Below are 24,849 nucleotides of genomic sequence, written 5' to 3'. Positions count from 1 at the left end.
CTATTCGTTTTTGAATGCAAATATCTCAGTGAATATTGCACTTGGAAACATGGTTTTTTGTTATCCTCGGGAGAGACAGAGAAACAAATTTCTAATGGTTTCTTTTTGGGGTTTGAGTCAATTTTGTGTTTTTTGAACTGAGGATACGTTTGCAATATGAATGGCTTAGCGGAAGTCTAAAAGTCATTTGGAAACTTTTATTAACTGGAAGTAATCCTCTAGGATCAACGGTTCGCCAGGAACATGCGACCAAGAAACTTTCCCTACTTACTTACTACTTCTGTAGATAATATATTATTAAATGGCTGGGTAATGCTATTAAATTATCTATAAGATAGGTCCTAACTATATATTATATCGCCCCCCTTACGCCAGGTCCATCAATGTGTAAATTTTCACTTTTGGATTTCTCAGCGGTTGGATCACTTATTTCGTTAGTTTTGCCAGAAATGCGAATCTGTAACATCCCTAATGAAACACAATTTACAAAATATTTTAGGAAAACATCTTCCATAGAATAATATGAGAAGTGTAAACATTTATATACACTGCTGGCCACCGTAAATGCAACACCCTGAAGGAAGCATGCAAATAATATGAAATTTACAACATGCATTAGCGGAGGTGAGATATGCAAATGATTAGAATTTCAGCGCAAACGCACATCACGCGCGCCTGTGGCGCCACTTCAAAGCGCTATTTAAGGCTTGGAGATTTCGACGATTTGAAGTACGGCAATTGTGTTTTTCTTGTGGTTTTTTCAAAAAAACGATCAATTATGCCTCGTAGAAAACAGCGATCATCTTTTGATCAAGTATCCGAGTTCGACAGAGGAAGGATAGTGGCCTACCGAGATTGTGGATTATCTTTCAGGGAAATCGGTAGTCGTGTTGGACGAAACCAAACAACTGTAATGCGGATATGTGATCGTTGGATGCAGGAGGGTACGACGGACCGACGTGTTCGATCGCATCCACCTCAGTGCACCACTTCACGTGATGACAGGCGTATTGTGCGTATGGCCGTGACGGATCGCTCAGCCACATCACGAACCATAGCACAGCACATTCAGTCTGTACCGCATCATCCAGTGTCTGCGCGTACCATTCGACGCCGTTTACAGCAGAGTGGTCTGTCCGCAAGACGTCCATTGCTTCGTCTACCCTTGACGCAGAACCACAGACGTCTCCGCCGCCAATGGTGCGATGAAAGAAGGATGTGGACGGCACAATGGAATAAAATTGTCTTTACTGACGAGTCACGCTTCTGTCTGCAACACCACGATGGTCGGATTCGAGTCTGGAGACACCGTGGAGAGAGGATGCTGAACAGCTGCGTTATGCACCGCCACACTGGTCCTGCACCGGGTATTATGGTATGGGGCGGTATTGGATATCACTCTCGCACTCCTCTAGTACGCATTACCGGTACTTTAAAAAGCCAGCGCTACATCTCCGAGGTGTTGGAGCCAGTTGTCCTTCCTTACCTTCAGGGCTTGCCCACAGCCATATTTCAACAGGATAATGCGCGACCACACGTGGCACGCATTGTCCAAAGGTTCTTCGTCAATCGCCAGATTGAATTGCTTCTCTGGCCAGCTCGCTCTCCGGATCTTCCGCCGATGGAAAACATGTGGTCCATGGTTGCTCAACGATTGACCCAGATTACATCCACAGCTGCCACACCAGATCAACTTTGGCAACGCGTGGAAGCTGCTTGGTCTGCTGTACCCCAAGAACACATCCAAAGTCTCTTTGAATCAATGCCGAGGCGTGTGGCAGCGGTGATCTCCAACAATGGCGGCTACTGATTTTGGCAGGAACCACACTTCACAGAAGCCTATAAATTTAATCATTTGATGCTTGGTCAACATGTTATCTACAAAATAAATATTGTTGCGATATCTCTTGTCTTTCTTGGTGTTGCAATTTGGGTGGCCAGCAGTGTATAAACGTCGTTTTCCAAGCCATTTTTCAGTTCAAGAATTTTGCACATTTATTTTCTAGCATACGGGGGAAGATATGCATTAAAATTGCGCACTCAGACATACTATCCCCCAGCATTTCTTATGTCAATTGCATTTAATGTTTATTCTATTCGTAGAAGTGACTTTTTTAAATTTAATTCTCATTATGATCATACTGAAAACATAAGTCGACTGCTATTAATTTGTATTAATATTGTCCGGTCATTGCAGCATTATTTTGTGTAAGAGTTTGCCTCTCGGCAAAATGAAGGAGGGCTTAGACACCCTAATAATTTACATATTTACTGATATTTATTGTCATAAATCGTTATGACAGATCTTACCGCGGAAGCTCCTATTCAACTATGCCTCTGCATGTGCCCCTCCCCCAAGGGAGTAGGTCTGCCAAGGCTCCTTCCCGGGAGCCCGAGATGATTGTCATCAGATGAGTGTGAGATTCTATTTTTGTTTTTAACCGTTCAAATTTATAACAGAGGGACCCGTTAAGAGTCTGGCCTGAGGACCACCAAAGATTTCAGCATAGGGGCCCTACTGCGGGATGTGGGGCCATGAGTCTGTCCGTCCCGTGCCCAGTTGAAGTGAGATTCCAGAAGTTGGAGCCCTGTGTGCCTATTCAGAGGCATATTCAAGAATCAAGAAGAAAGCTTCCCGTATGACAACTCTGACATATACTCTAACTGAAGTAATAATCATGATGCTTAATAATAAGGTTCACCTGAGTTGTCGGTGAATATCTCCTGAGTACGAAATCAAATATCTATCCTGAATCGTTTCAGTAAGCACCATAACCACAAGGTTAGGGCTGGAAAGACACTCACTCGCGGGCTATGGGACGAATCTCATTGTTTTTGTTTTTCACACTACAAATTTACTTCGGAGACCCCCACTGAAGATCTCAGTCATAGGGAGCCTATCTCCATGATGGGGGGGGGGGGGAGCATGATCAGCACCGAGATTCTCGTGGAAAAAGGAATATTTTTCTTTCATATAAAATGTGCCCTCCAACTTTTCGCATACATGTTTCTCTGCTCAAAGAATTTTAAACAAATGGTGCCTTTCTTAAGTTACTTTTGTCCATAACCAATAAACGGGTAAAAATAAAATTTTATCAACGAAAATATCCTTTTAAAAAATATTGCAAGCAATTATACAGTGCAGTATTATGTATTAAATGTGAAAGACATCACAATGAACTTGAATCCCTTCCGCCACTTATCAAATAAAACTGTAAAAATCTCTTTGATTGAAATTAACGACTGGATTTTGATTAATAATATTATTAAATCACCACGTTTGCTTCAAAATATTAACAGTTGATATTTATGTGTGGTAAAATGTCATTAATAATTCTTTCTAATTAAAATCACAAGCTAAACAACGACACAAAAGAGGATTTTGTTTATTTCGTCGTTTCCCAGCCCAATGAGGTGACGACTTAGAAATCGCCTTTCTGAGGCGTTGCGAAGAAAGACAAGTTGTATGTATAAAGCATAAACACTTTCCAAGTTTTACCGCAACGATGTTTCACCACACAAACATAACAACTGTTAAAATTTCCGGATAAATTTGATAACTAATATTATTATATTAACTTGTAAAATACTAACTAGTATCAAATTATGCAGGTTTTTTTTTCAGTGGCAAATTAATCAAAAACCACTCGCTAATTTCAATTGAAGATTTATAACAGTTTTATTTGATAGGTGGCGCAAGGGGTTCCCCTTCATTGATGTTTCTCACATTTAATACGTGATGCTGTACTGTATAATTGTTTTCAATATTTTCTATTAGGTATATTTTTCGCTGATAAAATTTTATTTTCACCCATTTATTGGTTATGGACTAAAATAACGAAGAAAGACGCAATTTTTCCATAGCAATAAATTTACAAAATGGACGTTTACGTTATGGGCGTTTAGAGTCTGGGAATACTCCCATGTGTAATTTTTTTTTGCTTCGCATATTGGCCCCCCACCCCATGATATAAGCGTATTATTTTGTCCGCAGAGATTCCCAAATGTTTTGCGCAGAGAAACAGTTCTGTGCAGGCGAGGATCAGCGGTACCATCGAAATAAAAAATTTCGTTCAGCTCAGAGAGATATTATCAGGCTGATGTTTATAGTATTTCTATATTCCATAGCTGACAGCAGAGGTTCCAACGTAACGATATTGTTATTAATGACGTACTAAATATGCGATTAAAAGCGCGTTGAAGTGATTACCAGATATTCCTAAACCTGGACACGAGGAATCATGAACACGCATGTTTGGCTTGTTCCTTGCATAAGAAAAAATTCATTTGTCTTAAAAACGTGTTAAATATTCTCTGTAAAAACAAATTTAATTGGAGATTTTCAATTTTCTTAACTTGATGACCACGACCAAGACGTTTATAATGATGAAAAGGTCTTCACCGCACCTTCAACTCTTGATGGGGTTTCACTGCAAGATGAGTGTTATGACAAAGAAATCCACTTTACAAATTGAAGAACCGAAAAGTGTCGATCATAATTTTCGTAAAAGAAAGTTATTGTTATTGAATGTGAGTGTGTATGTCTGCATAAAATGATCATACTTCGTTTACTGAAGAATTTCCATTCTCTAGAAGCTTGAAGGCATTTGAAATGTTATCTTCAATGAAAATCGAAAGGGAAAATTCTTAATACATATAAGAAATCTTAAAAAAATTCTAAGAGACTTCTGGTCCTCTCATATTGTTCCCACCTTGTGTTTTATTCCGGCGTGCTTTGAAGTTGAAATGGTGACATACAACTTTTTATAAAAGGATGATAGAGGTACATCTCTATGCAAACAGATATTAACACCCTCCCAATTCTTCATACTACCAGGTGTTATTAAGGGCCTTTAGAAGGATGCATGTATTTGAGTTCTTAGAGAATATCATTACGTCATCCTTTCTTGAATGGCTTTTGCCACAAAACGGCTATCTTTTTAGCGCTAACTAGAGCTAATTATCCTTTTACTCAGATAGTTCAAAAATCGTCATTCATTGATGATGATGAACATTCAGTTAATGAAACTCTGCATTGCTATTCGACTGCTGCACAATATAGGAAATAAAGCAGAAAGTTACATATGGGATCATTTTTGTCGCACCGCGGTCATTTTCTGCACAATAGGCTACCTGGACCGGGACCTACATTTTATTGCCGATTCCGAACAGCAGTCTTTTTTATACTCACCGAGAGGTTGGTGCGCTAACCCCTCGATGTGGAAATCCGTGCGGTAGCAAGCTGTTTCTGTGGTCATGTCACCGTTCTTTTTGCACCCCTGCGTCAGAAAAGTTTCTGACAAGGACGAACCGGGTAGCAAACTCGGGCTTCTCCCCAGCGCGACCCAACCCGCAAGGGTAAAAGGCTTATATCCTTGGAGGGACAGAGCCTGGGCCGTGACTGGTTTGTCGGGTAGCAAACTCGGGGCACCTTTAAATATCCTTTGGTACTTTAGACGAATATCTTATCGACCTGGGCTACCGCACCCGCTACATGAGTAACTTTCCTTTTTTTACATTGAGTCTATCGTAATTTATCCTGTTCCATAAACGTATACAGCTGCTTTTTTCTCCTGTTATGGTTCAAGTTTTCAATATCTTAGAGTCCTTTAACAAAATATATCAGTTCAAATCAATGAGTGGAAAATCTTTGGTATCTATTATGTGAAAACAGAAACCACAAAGTCTATGAAAGAAATACTTCGCGAGTACAGCTTATTGAAACGCGCATATATTTTTTCCTTCACATAGGAAGCCATAATAATTTACATATATTCACTATATATAACAGCACTGATTACACCGATTTAAGCGTAATGCTGATATAGATAACATTACGGATGATTATTAAATTAATGTCTTGCTTAACCCTTTATCATTATTAAAAGTGTAAGAGGAAGAAATAATGATAAATGAAAATATAAATATAATGAGAATTAGAAATAATCATGTTAATTATTTGTAAGGCCATTTTTCTTCTAGAGACAAAAAGAAATGTTTTGAAATAAATAAATAAAATTAATTGACTATTTAACCAGGTTGGATGAAGAATTATCAAACCTAATTTTTCAAAATACCGTCGGTAGATAACGGGTTAAAATTATTAAGCCTCTCATGTAGTTTAGAGACTAAAAAAATACTAAAGATAAATAAAATGCTGATAAAAAACCCATTTATTCAAACTATAAAAGTTATATTTATTGACAAGTTACGATTAGTTATTTACTAAAAATTACAATGATAATATTTATAAAGTTTTTCTGAAATTACAAAAATAGTACGTATAAAAAAAACGTAATTTCCGTTTAGTTTTCCAAAGATTCAAAAATTAATGGAAAAGTAGTAATTTTTTTTAAATCGTGAATAAAGCATAATGAAATTAAGAAAAGGGAACACTGGGAATGTCATATCTGTACAAACATGTTTGACGCAGAAAATGTACAAAAATCTCGCTGTGTATGGTTAAATTGATCATATCTTGGGAATAAAAAGTTTCAACTCAGCGTAACTAAATTTGATTATATATGACTTTGTTTCAGGAGGGAATTACATAAATATTTTCATGCAAACATGCATTCAGTTATAGAAACGATGAAAAAGTAAAAATACATCACAAAACAATTATTCGTTTCGACAAAACTATCGAATTTATTTCCAAAAGATCACCTGATAATTATCTGGTCGTTTTCCATAAAACCTTCATTGTATTAAGATATTCACTTAATAACTGAATCAAACTGATATTCGAAATAAATCACAATTCAATGAAAGACAATCAAGATGACTAATCTAAGCCATCAATCATATCCTTATACCCTGTTGATAATTTAGTGAAATCTACCAAAAAAATTTCAGAACATTTCAACCCAAAAAAGACGTCTTTTTGTCTGCCCCTCTCTTTTCTAATGCTTAAAATCCTTCCATCTGCAGATTATTCAATGCGTCTGCCTCCGATATTTCTTGTCTTATCCTTTGATTGAAATTAACGATGGATTTCCCGGCTGAACCTCAGAGGTTAACACCAACGTTTGATTTATAAACATAACTATTCAATTTTTTTCTGGGTTACAAAAATTAATGTAAAAAGAGTTAATTTCCACTAATTTTTTCAAAAATTCAGAAATGAATGCAAAAGGTGTTAGAATTTCCGAAATTAAGAATAAAGCATAAAATAGGTTTCAGACAAATAATAATTTGAATCCTATGTCCTTAAATAAAATTTTCATACAGAAAAAATGCAAAAATTTCGCTTAATTATCAGATTTTGATCCCATCAATGGTTAAATTTAGTGTAATTAGACTTTATTATACAGGGTAGTAAGGAAACAAGTCCCTTGGCCGAATTTTACTGCCAATCCGTTGATACTAGAGGCATACTTCCAATTAAAAAAAATAACCAAATAACGACTTCAGATACCCAATCCATATTGCAAGGGGTGTTATATTTATCGAAATATATAAATTACTTTTTTAAACAGTTACCCTGTCCTAAAAATCAGAATTACAAAGTTGTTGCCCTTTCTTTGCTGAGGCAAAGAAAACTGCTCCACGTTTCTAAGTGAGATATTCACTGGTATATTTGAATTAAAACATCTGAGAAAAGTTTGGAAGGAACAGCATAAACGAAGCGAAGAAGTGTTGTCCGTTACTTTATGCTGTTCTTTCCAAACTTTCCCCGATTTTTGAATTCAAACATCCCAGTGGAGATTGCACTTAGTAATGCGAATTTATTTTGTTGGCCCCATGACAGGGCAACGATTTTCTAATTCGGTTTTTTTGAGACGGGGGGGGGACCATATAAAACGTTAGTTAGTTTTTTTTTTTTCGTTTTAATAGCTATGCAGACCTTTGCAATATAAATGACGTATCTGAGATCTACACCTTATTTAATTATTTTTTCTAATTGGAAGTGTGCCTCTTTAATAAACTGTCTGCCAGTAAAACGTGACCATGGGGGCAATACTTAGCCACCTGCATACAAGGTGTTCTGTAAGTGCTAATGCTCTTCATCTCATCAACCGTCTGTCGAGAAGTATGGTTTTAATTAAAAAAATACTCAAAAGGCGTTCAAAAACTACCCTATACCAGTTTTGAGAGGAAAAATACAGTGTGTACGAAATAACATATTATAAATTCTTATACATTCCCCGTGTTCCCTAACTTCCAATTAGGAAGTTGTTGCCCTGTCTCTCCTGAGGCCAACAAAAAAATTCCAATTTTCTAAGTGCAATATTCGCCCAAATATTCGAATTCAAAAATCAGTGAAAAGTTGAGAAAGGACATCATAATTGAGAGAAAGGAGCGTGTTGTCCGTTACTTTTTGTTGTTCTTTCATAACTTCTCCGATCATTTCATAACAAACACCTTAGCGAGTATTGCACTTAGTTAGAGAACAGGGACACCATTTGTAACTTTAGATTTTCTTCACTCTCAAAACTGGTACAGGGTAATTTTTGAACGTTTTTTGAGAATTTTTAACTCATATCTCTAAGACGGACGGTTGATTATATAAATGTCACATTAGTGATTACAGGAAGGACATCCTGCATATTCGTTTCATGAGGATATTGCATAAACATTTTTAAACGAAAATTCATCAGTTTATGAAAAATTTTAAGCAGTTGAAATTCCCCGAAAAATACAATCTTTAGTTCAGCCAAAAATTATTAAATTTTCTTCAAAGATTTTCTGATAATTAAGATATTTAGTTCAAACTGATTCGAAATAAATCACAATTCAATGAAAGACAATCGAGATGACTGATGTGAGACATCAATCATATCCTTACATTCAGTGGATAATTTAGCGAAATTTATCAAGAATTTTCCGAACATTCCAACTAAAGGTTTTATTTTTCTCTAACTTTTGTAATGTTTAAAATCCTCCATTTACAAATCCTTCGATATGTCTGCCTCCAACCTTTCTTGCCTTATCCTCTGATTGAAATGCACGACAGATTTCCCGTCTGAACCTCAGAGGTTGACAACAACGTTTGATTTATCGCTGCTAAGGGAGAGGAAAGTCTCTTTCTGTAGGTTCTTTTTTTTTATGTTCAACCTTTTGCAGGATGTTTCCCCTTTTTGCTCTTTCTTTAGACAAGTAACGACGGGTAGAAGGGAAAAAGGTAGCGAAGGATAATTTTCTCCTATCGCCTCTAATCCTTTCATCAACATTAAGAGTCTTCTGGCGGAAAAGTAATTCCTTACTAAAAGACGAACCCTAATAATTAAAGAAGAGCTTTGCTATTTAGAAGACCGACTGATAAGAGACTAATAATTGAAGATTCTTCCTGTAATTCCACTTTTATACTCTACTGAAAGTCAATAATTTTTTTTTCCTCATCCTTTCCATGAAACTTGAATAACAGATACATTTAAAATTAATGTTTCCGTTAACTGGATAGATTTACTAGTTGGATAGTGATAAACGCTATTTATGCTCGAATTTTGAGTTTTTTCTCTTTCTCATCTTCCTTTTATGTTTTATCAAAGAATTTATTTAAAACGATTTTGGTCATTCAAAGGCGATGCTAAATACGAATTGATTGAGAATAAAAATCCAAAATAATTTTAACAAATTTCATTCCCTTCATGTCAATTCGATATTGAGAAACTAACTGATGGAACTTTGGTCATTTGATCACAAATTAGAAACCATGACCAGTCTTCGCACAGTAAAATTTCGAAATTTTAATTTCCTTTAATTCAACTTATGTTATTTGGTCAGTATAATTAGCATTTTTTTTATTGTAAAGTTTAGCCTATCACCATCGTACATTTTATGGCGAATGTGATATATCTGGGAACTTGCATAATCGCCGGTTATGCAGCATCAACGCCAATTTTGGTAACTTGGGCCAATTTCGCGAATTTATCAAACTTACCGATGATTATGTATAATCTCCATCTCATACTGGAAATATGATAAATTACCAGAGTTCATTTACCGAACACTTTGCTCAAACTTCAGTCTATTCGATCGGTGATGTTAGTTATGTTTAAAAATATCAATAAATGTGAAGAAAGATAGCATTAAAAGACTCTGATAATTTTTCATAGGTTTTTATTCTTGTATTAAATTTATTTTAATTTAATTCAGTTTTGTTATGGCAAAATATGTGTAGTTCACTCATCACGTACAGGATAAACTGATGTGTTGTTGAATTTAAGTGATATTTTATGGAAGGAAAATTTATCAGAATTTCCGAGAAGAGAGGTGATTATGCATTATAACAGGCGAATAGCGATAATCACCGATTAATCACATTCACTGTGTGAGATATACATTATATTATATATATATATATATATATAATAAGGTATTATTTAATATAATAATAAATATTAAATTAAATAATACCTCAAATCCTCCATGTGTGTGTGTGTGTGCATGATCCTCTCAAACCTCATATCTTAACTAATGTCTTATCTCCTCTAATGCCTTACAAAAAATAAACTGAGAGTATTCACTTCTATATTTTGTCAATACTACATACATTTTTTTTAGTTTGATATGATATTGGATATATTCCCACAGTTTGATTCTACAAAACGTTATAAGAAATCTATTGCTACCGCTAAAACTTCTGAAAACTGGAAATGCGATATACTCAAATAAAACAGAAGAAAAATTAAAGAAATGAAAAGAAAAGGGAACAAAAATTTCTCAGGCTCGACATTATATGATATTGAACACTCCACGCAAGAATAAAATGGAGAAACAAAGAAAAGAAGTCTTTGATCTCATTGTTTGAGATGTCCTTTCATGTTAACGATAGTGTGGAGGCCATTTTGCAATCACTTTCCTACGCGGACACACGAACAAAAAAGAATTCTCAAGATGTAAAAGTAAGCGAGACGTTACAGTATAGTTTTTTTTCGTATAATTTGTATGTGTGTATGCGTTGTACCCTCTCTGCAGCCTTAATTCATTACATACCTATCCCGTCTCTGAATCGAACCAATTCTGTTGCACGGCCAAATTCTTTTCTCTTTAGCTTCGAGTCAAGCAAAGGTTATAAACAGAGGACGGAGAAAGCAACGTTCGAGTTATTCCCTCAAATCATGACACTACCTTGTACATGTATGGGGGGGGACCATCTAAGTTACATTTCTTTTCGTCACTGAAAACAACACCGATCGATTTGTCTCCATAAGCTACGCGGTTTCGAGCCCACTCTCACCTCTTGAAATGGGGTGTGTGGTGTTTCTGAATATGGTTGTTTAAGACGGCTTATTTCAAACACAACTTCCATGTTAACCATAAATGCTGTTTTTTTTATTCTTCCTAAAACATTAAAACATTTTAATCTTTTCCATAATTTCTGTATTTTATTAGTTTTTATGTATTATTCGTTCTTCTGAAAATGTTTCTTTAAACTATAGGCCTGCGTCGAAATCTTTTGGAGTTTTCATTTTTAATTCCATACGATTTCGAATATATTCACGCGTTTGAATGCAAAAAAATGTCATAGAAAATACATTTCTTCATCTAAAAATTTCTGGAAACTAGGGAATCAGATATACTGAAATAAAAGAGAATAAAACGAACGAAATAGAAAGAAAATGTTACGAGAATTTCTCAGGCTCGACATTGTGATGATATTGAACACTCTACGCAAGAATCAAACGCGGAAAAAGAAAGAAAAGAAATCTTTGATCTCATTCTTTGTGATGTTCTTTCGTGTTAGCGATAGTGCGGAGCTCGTGTTGCAATCACTTTCCTACGCAGACACACGATCACCAAAAAAAATTCGCAAGATGAAAAGGTGGAAAGTAAGCGAGATGTTGCACTGTAGTCTTTTTCGTTTCAATATATATATATGTGTGTGTGTGTATGCGTTGTAGCCACTGCAGCCTTAATTCATTACCCACCTGTCCCGTCTCTGACTCGAACCAATTCTGTAGCACACGGAACATTCTTTTCTCTTTTCCGTTCGAGTCAAGCCAAGGTTATAACACAGGACGGAGAAAGCAACGTTCGCGTTCGAGCACCGGTAGAACGCTAATCGAACTAAGAGGGTAGGCAGAGCCTTCTCCTTTCCAACTCACTCTCTATCTCAGTGTGTGTGTGTGTGTGTGTGTCGAAAGCAATCGCACCGTTCGTTGCTCGAAAATGCCCCTGCAGCCCGCTCTGTGCTCACTCTGCTCAATCCAATCGATTTCTCAATATTGCTTCTCTTCCAAAATACATTACCTTCCATCATGAGCATATCATTCATTGCAGCTGTGTGTGTGTGTAGATTCGGACGTTTACTACGTGAGTTATTCATGAAATAAACTGTTTTATAAATTTCTGAACAACCTTATCGTTTTCTAAATAAAGTTCTCCTCTTCCTTTCTACTTCTTGATCTCTTTCTCGTGGTGGCAGTTTCGTTTCTCGTCGCGTATTTCGTGATCACGGCAAACACAAATTTGCAGAAGAAAAACTCGTCGTTATTCAAACGAAATGTATCATAAGCTCTTTCTATGAAGATACAGATTCAAATTTTGTGCTAATTACCTCTCTCCAAGATTAAAAACATTTCTCTGATATTTAATAAACTTCTATCGTCTGTGGGGATTCAATTCAAAACGTCTTCTGACAATGCTGTAGTAGAATTTTTATTAAGCAATCCGGATGAAATTACTGTTTCATTTATTTGTGATTGTGGTAATCTCATCGTTTGTGACTTATTTTAATACAACTAGATTTACACTATAATTTTCGTAAGCTAATAAAAGCTTACAACTCGAATATTTCTCAATAAATATAATACTATAATGATCAGGCAATGTCATTAAAATGCATAGAATCAACTCATATGCTTTCAATATGAAAATACTTAGAATTAAATTGAAAAAAAAATACAATTGGAGTAAACGCTAATATAATTACTTCAAGAAATATTTCAGGGAAAGTTTGTTTGATTGTATAGTTTAAATACATAAAATAATTATTTTATAAACTTAAAATAATTATTTTATAAACTTAAAATAATTATTTTATAAACTTAAAATAATTATTTTATAAACTTAAAATAATTATTTTATAAACTTAAAATAATTATTTTATAAACTTAAAATAATTATTTTATAAACTTAAAATAATTATTTTATAAACTAAGTCACTAAAGTCTAAACCCCTCGACTTTATATAAAGTCGATGACAGTACACAACAAATGCCTTTTAGTGTCCCTTCCTGTTGGAGGCGGTGATATCCAAGTTGAAGGGTATACTATGCGCAAAAGTATAAAATAAAACATAAAGAATATTCATCTGTGGTATAGTTCCACAATCTAATCTTAACCTTTTCTTCTATATTTCAACTGAGATTTTATTTTTGGTGAACTTCTATAAGGGAAATGAAAAAATATTTTTTTTTCTTCTGAAAGAGATAGAAAAAAATGGTACAGGGGTAAGAAAACCCTGACTCTTTTTTTTTTCATTTATCGAATGATTGCATTTTTATCTGTGTCGTATGTGAAAATCAAATAACTAAATATTGCATTTCTTAAACATATTTTACTACGCTGCTTTATAGAATAAATATTTCGAACTCAATATCTCCGTGCAAGTAATAAGCGCAAAAATATACCGTGAAAATTTTAAATTATTATTAAATTTTAAAATAAATAAAATTGAATCAACAAGTACGTATTTTAATCGGTTGTGTAAATTGGGACCTGAAAAATCAGGAATCTTGTAAGAAAAAAAAATCTGTTCTCTTTTATCTCCTTACACATTTCTTTTTAAAACCTCTTTTCAATGCATACTTATTCTTTAATTTCATGGATGAAAAAATTCATGTGTACGAAGGAAGAATACGTGGAGTGAATAAAAGTTGATTTTTTTTTCCGATTCCGCAAAATAAACTCATGAATAAGTAATGACTAAATCATAATGAGATTTATTTTGCTTTTTATCTTATTCCATTTTTTTTAAAATTTATTTCGTTGTTTGATTGAGAATGTAAAATGGTTAAGAGAGAGAGAGATCACGTTTCTTTCTTCTCTTATCTTTTCTTAAAAAGTATCTGTCACAGATAATTTCTTTAACATGACACAATACTTTGAAATTTTCTATATTTTTTTAGTGATTGCATAATCGTTACCGTCAGATGAAAATAGTAAACGGTTTTGACACTGATTTATTTATGTCAATATCAATTATCGTGATGAAGTTATCTTATTTTGATGTGAATTTGCAACGCATATTTACTTTAATTTTTCATTGTACTTGAGGAACTAAATAGTTTAAATAACGTCACAAAAGGTAACATGCATTAATATGCCGCTGTGGTGGTCGAGTGGTTATAGTGACGGACTCGCGACGCGAGGATCCGGGTTCGAACCCCACAGTGGTGGTCGGCTGAAGTTGGTTTTCTGTGGTTCCCAACTTCAAGGCGCAAATGCGAGCCGATCTCCCCGTTAAAAAGTCTCGCCACAGAGAGCAACAGTCCTACAACGACAAATCATTCAATCATAACACTTCACTCATAGTTTGAAAAACTGGTGGCAGATGGCAGCACTACACATAACAAGCATTACAGAGAAACACAATAAACTTCACGTCAGGTTTCACTACACGCACACGCACATTCCCGCATGTAACGATCCGTTGGGGTCGTTACATGCTTTGAAAAAATTCAAAGGCAAGTAAAGTTGTCAAATAATCGCTAAAATTGTTGAAAAATTACCAATGGCGAAAGTAGGGGCGCTTCCAGAAGAGACAATGGGTGAAAATGAATAATTCACCAAACAAAACATATATGTTTCACAAATATGTGAGATATTGAATATGGTCTTTTGAATATAATATTAACATATATTATGATAATTATGACTACGCCATGGAAAAACATCTAGTTCTTGATTTCAGTTCCATCCTCATTGAAAATAAGAGAAAACGCGAAACTTTATAAAATAGTCGAAACATCTATACACAAAATTACGGAAATGCACCGTAAAATACAGGTCATATGGTCGCAATATACTTAAAAGTTTCTGGCCCGCGGACTGAAAAGTTTGCGTTCCACTGGTATAGATAATGATGTAGCTAGCGAATGTCTTTAGAAATATTTAGTAAAAACACTACTTATTCTATATGAAATGTAATTATGCAAATTAGAAGATTTCTCTTTCAACTACTCTGTAATTGCCCAAGCAATGAGAAGATTGTGAATATAGCCAATATATTTTTATTTTTCAAGCCATCGCGTGAAAATATATTTATATTAATGTAGTTAATAACAACAAATCTATTACAATAATCCATCTCATCTTTTCGTAATCTGACTAACTTCAGGTATCGCATTCAACATTTATGAGAAATTTCGACTATGAATTTTAATTCAAATTAAGGATTATGATTAGAAGCTGAAAGTGGCTCTTATTAAAGTTTCTTTCAACGGATCAATAAAAGTTCTGTATCTTATCAGAATGAGCAGTCGAAATGACTCATGTACAGGATTGTTAATAAATAAACTGGCATTACTATATATAAAAGAAACATATATTTTCTGGATATTGTGTCGAGGTGAACTCGGAACGAAAGTTCATCTAGTCTAGACTGTGACTCAAGGCCCGCTTGCAGACTGTGCCCAGTGGCGTAATGGTTAAGACGACGGACACGAATCTTGAGGCTAGTGTTTTGTTCCCGAGTGGCGTGGTGGTAAGATGCTCGTCTACTACCGTAAAGGTTGCTGTCATGGTCCCAGGATCAAACCTGCGGGAGGATATACGGGGGGGGGGGGTCTATAATTAAAAGACCCTATTTTAAAGTAGCCTACAGGCGAAACCAGTCATCAGAAAAGTGTGAAATTTTGTGGAGGACTTCATGAAGTGATGGGAACTTGTTTCGGGGGGGGGGGGGGTGAATTGCACATGTCACCACCAGAGGGCGTTTCACTTTGAATACATGTAGTAAACATGTAAATTTATGTGACGTCACGCAGCAGCTGTTATAAAACCTAGAAACATTCGCTGAGATCTTGTTTCACAATGTGGTTATTGCTCACAATGTCGATAAGTTTACGAGATCGCGCTTTCTTGGTCAAATTGTTTTTCAAAACAGCATTTCCGCAGTAACTGCTCTACTGAAATATCGGACTTGGAAGAGGATTCGAAAAGGTCGAATGCATGTAAAAACCTTCTGAGTATGATAACGAAATTTGAAACACAGGATCGTTGGCTGTTCGTTTTGGAAGAGGAAGAAAACCCGTTTCTATAGACGCCGTGCAGGAGGTTTGCCTTCAGGTGGAAGAGGACAGCGCTTCAAATTCTCGTGATAGCTCTAGTGTCAGGCGTGTAGCACAGACGTTGGATAGGCCACGTTCAACTGTCCATAAGATGATGCGGAATATCCTCCAATATTATCCGTACAAATTTTTACTTGTGCAGAGGTTGCTTCCACATGATTATGACGCTCGACTCCAGTTCTCACTGCAGTTTCTAGCTCGCGTTGAGAGGTCGTTTCAGAATGGCCTTGGAATATCCTCTGGACCTCGCTATCTTAGGGGTTCCGTTGCATTCACCAAAAGTGACGGTATGGTGTAGATTTACTGCATTATTTATTCTCGGTCCCTACTTCTAGGAGGAATTACGTTCTTCAGGGCCAGTGACATGTTCGATCACCGGATATGCATTGCTGTTACAGAACGTCACTGCCTTGGAGACACAATCTTTATGCAACACACACACGCACACTGCACACATTGCAGTGTGTGTAAATGAAATGTTCTTAAAACACATTTTACCGAAGAACCTGTCATCAGCCGGCACTTCTTTAATCTATGGCCTCCCGATACCCGGACATTAATGTATGTGATTTTTGGCTTTTGGGGCATTTGAAAGGTCTGGTAAGTCGTGACAATCCAAGAACTTTACCTGACCTTAACGGTAGCATTTCACGCCACGTGCTGAACATTTCCCCGCACACACTTCGGTAAGTTGTGGAACACGCCATCTTACAATTTCACATGGTATTTTTCTAAATGTGACATTTCTTAATAAAACCCCCTCTGGTGGCGACATTGTGCAACTAGTTTTTCCCCCCTCTGAAACACATTTCACCCTTTCATGAAGTTCTCCACAAGATTTCACAATTTTCTGATGACTGGTTTCGCCTGTAGGCTACTTTAAAATAGGGTCTTTTAATTAAGGACGCCCTGTAAGTAAGATATTTTCCCTAACGAGCTTGAGGCGACCACCAATATACAGCACTTTCATTTCCAATCCATCTCATTAACGGCAGTAAATTGCAGCATAGCGATATGGCCAGAGTTGGTGTTTGGTGTAATAGGCCCTCTTGCAAACCGGACAAACGCTGTACCCACATCTCTCTTTCTTTCTACCGTCCGACCAAGGGCGGCCATGAGAAAATATACCAGCGATAAAAAAAAATATGACACTTTTCCACCTGATGGTCAGAAATTCATCTACTTTTTATTGAATCGTTTTTTTTTTCCTATGGTTAAGCAATTTTCATCAAAATACCTCCATCAGAATGGGTGCTACATACGTATGAGTAGTAACAGTTTACTTATAACGCATTTTATTATACAAAACACCTTCAATTAAATTGAATAAATTTTTTCTCAATATTATTTAATTTCTATAAAGAAAAATTTCACTGCTATTTCGTATTGAACTCAATACATAGAATAAATAGTTCTAAGAATATTTGTTCTAATGAATATTATTCTGGGGAGAAAAAAAAACCTAAACTTGTATAAGCAAATTTCGAGAAAAAACGGTACCTGTATGTACTTCGGTATGTATCAGAAAAAAAAATATATTTCCTTTTTTTTTTTGCAAAATCCGGTAAAATCAACAAATTTTGTTTTTCCCAGCGCTCTCTTTACGGAAATCCGCTAATCCACTGATTCGGAAAAAAGAGACGAAATATAAAAAAAGAGCGATAAAAAATTAGGAAGAAAAAATTCAGAAGAAAATGTAATAGAGAAGTGAAAATTGTCCTTCCACTTTATTTCTCGACACGAGTGTCTTTTCATGTTATTATTATTATTATTAAAAATGAGAAAAATGAAAGGTGTAAGAGGAAGAATAAGAAAAGAAATTATATCATCCTTTTATAAAAAGACAAAACACGATAGATATAACATAAAATAAAACTGCAAAAAAAAAGAAGAGATATAGCTTGTGTGCATTTTCAAGAGTCCAAGTTTATTTTATATGATGTCGTTCCACGAGAAGAAACTGCACATCGCCTCGAGGTTAGTAATTCCGCGGAGGAATTTCGAGAAGAATTTTTTTTCCATGCGAAAAAAGTCGAAGTTATGAATAAAAATGTGAAAAAAGAAATTTTCCTCCAGTTTTCTTCGTCCGTAAAATATGATACCCAAACTAGATTCAGGTTTTTTTTTTCCAAACAAAAAAGGAGAGAAACAAAATACATAAATAATGATGATGACGTGGTTTTTATTGTGCTCATATAATATGTAAAAAATATATATCTTTCCGGTATGAAGCAATTTGAATGTTCAAAATTCAAAAGGAATTACCAATATGTATCTATAGAATTCGTTTCTTTTTAGAATTTTTTTCCATGTGTGTTTTAATTAAAGTATCCAAGTTCAAATATGTTTTTTTTTCAGTTTGGGATTATATAGAAGGTATTTTTGGAAAAGGTATCTATCGGAGGTTTTATGTTTTGATTTATTCAATGTGAAATATCTAAAAGACACTCATGTGACTGGATAATGTTTGATAAATAGCATACTCACGATTTTATTTCTTTACCCTTATCAGAAAGAGTATTAGTTCCGACATTGAAAAATCTGATGTTAAGGACAAGAATTCTAATACTTGAAGATATATCGTGAATAGAAAAGCTGAACATACAAGGTGCGTTCCATAAGAACTTGGAGTAAAATCATAAGAAATCAAAAAATGTAGAGACAGTAAAAAAAATAATTAATTCTTTTTCAAGGTATCTTCTCGCAGATGAAATGGACAATAGCCTCATTGTTCAATCCAGTTTTCGAAGTTTCAGTGCAAGTAGTGAAGACTTTTTGTGGAAGCTATGAACACTGCACGACTGAAACTTCTACCAATCCACGACGCCTTCTCGATATGTGTTGTTACAAACTTTTCAAAACTGAAACATGTGTGCTACGATTATGTCAAAGCACCCTTACAGTTCAGATCTTGCAACTTTTAATTTCTGGCTATTCTCGACATTGAAGTTCCGGGGGGAATTACTAGTTATTTCAGTTGCTTAGGGTTTACTTAGACGACTTCCAGGGAAAAAAAACCTTTTCTACTTTCTTTAAAAAATGGATTGAATGATAGAACCATTGCATATCATCTGAAGAACGATACTTTGAAAAAGAATAAATTGTTTTTGCTGTATCTATATTTTTCTTGGTTTTCTTATGATTTTACTGCAAGTTCTTATGGAATGCAACTTGCAGATTGCAACGATAATATAATTATGGCAAGATACTAACATCTATAATTATGATAAGATAGCATCTATAATTATGATAAGATAGCATCCATATTTATGATAAGATACTAACATCCATATTTATGATAAGATACTAACATCCATATTTATGATAAGATACTAACATCTATAATTATGATAAAGTACTAACGATTATATAATTTATGGGTATCAGAAACAAAATGTTCACGATAGCAAGTTACAAAGCACAAATAAAATTGATGAATTGTTTGACAAAAATATTTTTATGACAAATCGCTATTGTTTGATAGCAAATTTTGAATGTAATAATGTTTGCCGATAAATCTGTATTTAGTAGTTTTACAATTGCCACTGATTTCCCCTCATTGAATTGGAATTGTAGCTCGATGTAACGTCGAGACTACTAATCAATGCCATGCTAATGATATCGTCGACCACAAAGGGAGCACGATTTGGTTCATCTACTCTAAATTTATCTCCGTATAGAGAGAGCGTGTGAGATTTACGGTTACAAAATATTATCCACAAAAGTATGGTATCGAATATGTTAAATGAAAGAAAAAAATTATGCTGTTAAACCCGAAGGGAAATCTACTTTGATAAACGAGAGAAACATTTTATACATACGCGTATATCTACTTTATTTACGCATGAACCAATAAAAAAAGTATTGCGTAGTGTAATTTACATTTTTCAACTTAATCTGCATATATTTTAGAATGTGCTTCAGTTGAGAATATCTCTTCTCTTCTCAAGTTCATCAAAATTTTTTGGATTTCAATAAAAAATATTATAATTTTTGTAATCATAATTATTTAATTATCATACAAATCATAAATTTAATCATACTTAACTCGGTCATGTGTCTATTTCATTAAATTTGTTTAATTTTCGTACATTTACAATAAAACTTCAGAATTATTCCAAAAAATTTCTTGTTCTTAAAATAAATCTTGGTAATAGTGATGTGTTCTTTAATTACGGAAATTTCAACGTGTCCTATAAAATGTCTCATTTGTGACTATGCATATACAAGAATTGTCTCTTATTAACATAGGAATTCCAAAACATGCATCATATATTGTGCATCTCTATTATTTTCACAGAAATACTCGAGAGCTCTTAACATTATTTTATAATGATGAGATTAAAACAAATTGCTTGTACTTAATATCACGCAATAACGCACATGCTTTTCAAGTGAGTACTCTCAAGTGTTTATTAAATTTATGGTCATGAGAATCTAGTGCTCTCTCACATGAAGAAAACTGTAATTATTTCATTTCTTAAGTACTTAGTATTTATCCATAAACCTCTTCACCGAACATAATTGGAATTTAACTTTATTTCCCACTTGATATAATTAATGCTTTATATGCAATGCATATATGAATCGTGAGCAAAAATATTTCCTTGAAATTTTGAATAGTATATTTTATATTTATAAAGATAAAAGATAATGCTAGAGAACACTTTTATACAAAGTGTACTTCAATATGCTTTCCAGCAGGTATAGTACTGTTTTTTTTGTATCATGATTTTTTTTTGTTAATGTTTTTCCTCTTATTGCATATTTTGTTGAAGAGCATATGTTTTTTCCGTGTATTAAATTATCGCATAATTAAATAATTTAAAGTGTTATCTCTTACTCAATTTTATGAAATGTTCATTTCGTCACGTCGCACGATCAATTCATGCACATAAGTATAACATAGACCTACACTTTATAGTTGATCTGAACAGTTATGGAGACGTATATGATCGGATTTTATCTTCCACAGTTGAAGGTTGGTGCACTGTATCATTTGACAGAAAGGAAGCTTTACATCATCAGTATCCAAACTCTATGGGGTTTTGTCAGCCAAATTGGCAGACGAAAAACTGTTTTTGGGTCACCAGAAATACAAACGATAGCTGATGAAGCCAAATTTATCACTTAGGTCGGGAAAAAAATCAGCAGACCTCTTTCCTTCTCTATCAAGTGTAAATATCCACTTGAAATCTACCCTTAATGATATTAGAATATCACAAAAATATATTTCATTTCCAAGTTGATTTTTTGGGACACATTAATATCTGTTCTGAGCCACGTGTAGCCAACGGGTGGTGGGTTGGGCACCCCTGCTTTACAGGTGGTGATTGAAAACTAAAAATTTCAATAGGGAAAATCTCTATAAAATATAATAAATCGCTATAATAATAAATCTGTAAAATCTCTGAAATATTACTGTATTTTCATTACAGGATTATGAAACATTTTTAACGGTTCCATCTGATTTCACTGAAGCTAATCCAAGAAAATCATATGAATATATAAAAGACATACAATAATTACAACAGGCCACTTACATAAATATAAATTAATACCTTCGAAAAGTAATACACCTATATTTTTTAGCTATATCTATAGTACATATATTTTTTAGTTCTTTTGTCACTAAAATCTCGGACAAGTATAATCGAAGCTTGTTTCAAACTTGTAAACATTGATCAAAATCTATCTTTTTTTGTTTCATTTTTTTCGATGTCGTTGTGGATAAAGCCAGGTTAAATATTCTCAAATGGAAATCAATTGAAGTCAATTGAAATATGCGTCTTGACTTCTATTTTTTTTTTAATTCACTGGGGTGATTTTGGGAAATGTTTAAATGCAAATAATACAGGGTGGAATTCAAGCGTGCCAACGATTGTCCAACTGATGATCTCTGCGGCAAGCCACAAAAGCAACACCTTGTGATTTAATGTAAATGTTCTAAAATTAATTCAAATTGGTTTTTTGAGAGCTTTTATTTTATTGATTTTCTCCCGCAATTTTCTAAAGAAACTTTAACGATGAAGTATACCAAGTTTCGGTTTCAAGATCTCAAAGAACATCCCCATATAACCGTGATTTCTAACCAGCGATCCTTAAAGAGATTTCAGGGAAGGAGTACGTGAGCCTGAAGGAGAAAACAATTAACTTATTTTTTCTATATTATTATTTGCTGAATATTATTCTGAAAGGGGTCTGTGCTCTTCATATCGCACAAAGGTCCCTGACTTTAGTTCTATTGGCAGAAAGTGTCCGTGGATTACGGGAGGTTGAAAACCTCCGCTATAAAATAATAAAAATATATAATTTTTCTTAGCTCCACACTTTCATTATCAGTTGAGATGAATGAATATATAGTGCCGTTTCACCATTTACTTTCTATGGCTTCGATCACTTGTTATAACCACTATACATCACATAAGAGCATCATTTCCTTTATTTGAACTTGATGTGTGTGACTAAAGACTATTTTCAACGATGCCAGTGGACAAAGAAGCTGATCTCTTTCTTTCTTTTTTATTTCATCCAAAAAGATCGCAAAAAGGTGGCATTTCATGTCATCACATTACTTAATTTTTTATCTCCCGAAATACATTATTTTTATCAAAATAATTGATGCACATCATCATATGTTGACTAGGGATAATCTATCCGGAATAAGGGGAATGAATACACGTAATAAATATTCCTTGATTTCATCACGTATTAACGTAGTTTGTGTCCGTCACAAAGAGTCAAATGCTCATTTTACTGATTTTGCACATTTTAATCAATAAGAGCTTACCTGTTACATTTCCTAAACACATTAAAAAATTATGATGGAATTTCGAGGACATAAATATTATTTTCGTGAAACTAACATTTTGAGAGCTTTTAGAGACATTTAAGAAAAGATTAAATAATGCTTGATGTTTTATTATTTTACTGAATCAGACAATCAATCCAAATGAATTAATACAAGGAATTTCTTTGCATTTAATTTATTTCTGCGAGTTTACTAAAAATTAAATACCATTTGTCTTTTATCCATCTCATTCAGTTTTTAATTTATTCTCATCTATTCTTCATTTATCGCGTATCTTATGAAATCCTTAAAAAATCTCGTTAATATCGATGAATGGAGAGTTGTTACAGCATGCAGACACATGGAGACAATACACTGTTAATAAAATAATGTTATATTCGTGACGCCAGAATTTGATAGCTCTTAAAAATGTTTAAGAGAAAAGTAGATAATGCTTGATAGTTTCTTATTTCATTAATTTGTTATTCAAATTAATGCAAGGAATTCATTTGCATTTAAATTATTCCGCCGTGTTTACTCATAATCAAATGCCTTCAAAAACTTTTCCTTTTGGATTTCACTTAATTTCTATAACAAAGAGTCAAATGCTCATTATTTCCGTCTATTCTTCATTAACCGCATTTCTTATAAAACCGTTAAAAAAGTCTCATTAATCGCCACGAATGGAAAAATTGTTTCAGCATGCACACACATGGCGACATGATGCTACAAACATAATAAATCCAATTCAATGCATGTTAACTCTCTTGAATGTTTCCTACTTACTTGTAGATCTTGATAAGAATTGAAACTGAGAATCAGAAATCCATCAATAACGTCTTCGTCACAATCGCTATATCCGTCAAACATTTTATTAGATAATAAATCCTCGTCATCGTCATCATCATTGCGAAATACGTCTGCACCACCACCACTAGCACTTTTCTCGATGGCACTTTTGGTATCCTCTTTGTCGTCACTAGTCTCGGCTGTACAGGCCGTCGTCGCACTAAACTTCCTCCTACGACGGCCCGTAACTTGATCTACAGATGATTTGCCGGTGCTACGTCGTAGCCGTTCTCCGGCCGGTTTCCGTGATCTGGAATTCCCGTAACATTTTGTTTTATCCATAACTCGCTTTTTCTCTATACACACATCAAAGTATTTCTCAACTTACAAAAAAAAAAGTTATACCAAATTTAAAAAAGACGAGGAACTTGGTATTTCTCAAAAAACCGCGAATAGATTTTCAAACGCCGCTTTAACCCTTTCCTTCTCATTCCTTATTCCCGAATTTTAACAGAAAAAAAAAAGGAGAAAAAAAAAATCTCTTTTCACTCCCGTATTGAAAACCTGGAAAATCAGTTTGTTGCGTAAGGTTGTTACCGTTAAGTTCAAGAGACTTCGAGAAACCTGGTATTAAACGATAGAATAGCGGAACCGATGGTTCCCTCGTATTTCTCGCCAATACGTGAGGCCAACCAAAGTTTTTTGCCGGCATGCAATCTCGCCAAATCGATCGCTTTTCCTTTTGCAGTTTTTGTCCTCTTTTCCTCTATCTCCTTCTCATCCTCTATTACAGGAATTGAGCTCCACATGGTAGGGTACACCGACATTTCAGGATTTCAAATAACTCAGCTTTCTCTCTCCAAAGAGAGAGAAAGGGAGTATGTGCAAAAGGGTGTCGAAGAAGGCGGAGTTCCTCTGCAGAAAGTGATGAAACAAAACACTAAATCCCAAACACTCGTCTTGTTTGACGGCCAAATTAGAATACAGCGTATCTTTAAGACAAAGTGAAGAAGGGGGGAGAAAAGAAACAAA

General features: G+C 34.5%; 1 protein-coding gene across 1 annotated transcript in view; it reads right to left on the bottom strand.

Annotated features, from left to right (window-relative positions):
• Nucleotides 1-24,369, bottom strand: part of LOC149076521 (uncharacterized) — a 435,406-nt gene extending 411,037 nt beyond the window's left edge. The window contains exon 1 of the mRNA XM_089244096.1: nucleotides 23,815-24,369. Within this exon, the coding sequence (XP_089100222.1) occupies nucleotides 23,815-24,159 (345 nt within the window). The 5' untranslated portion in view covers nucleotides 24,160-24,369. The remainder of the gene's footprint in view (nucleotides 1-23,814) is intronic.
• Between the last annotated feature and the right edge of the window lie 480 nt (nucleotides 24,370-24,849).

This window comes from Pholcus phalangioides, unplaced genomic scaffold, assembly GCF_987345545.1.
Source record: "Pholcus phalangioides strain wild (caught in Gottingen) unplaced genomic scaffold, Ppha-v1.0 ptg000015l_1, whole genome shotgun sequence".
NCBI lineage: Eukaryota > Metazoa > Arthropoda > Arachnida > Araneae > Pholcidae > Pholcus > Pholcus phalangioides.
The sequence above is the reverse complement of the archived record's forward strand: the minus strand, read 5'-3'. Positions and strand labels throughout refer to the sequence as shown.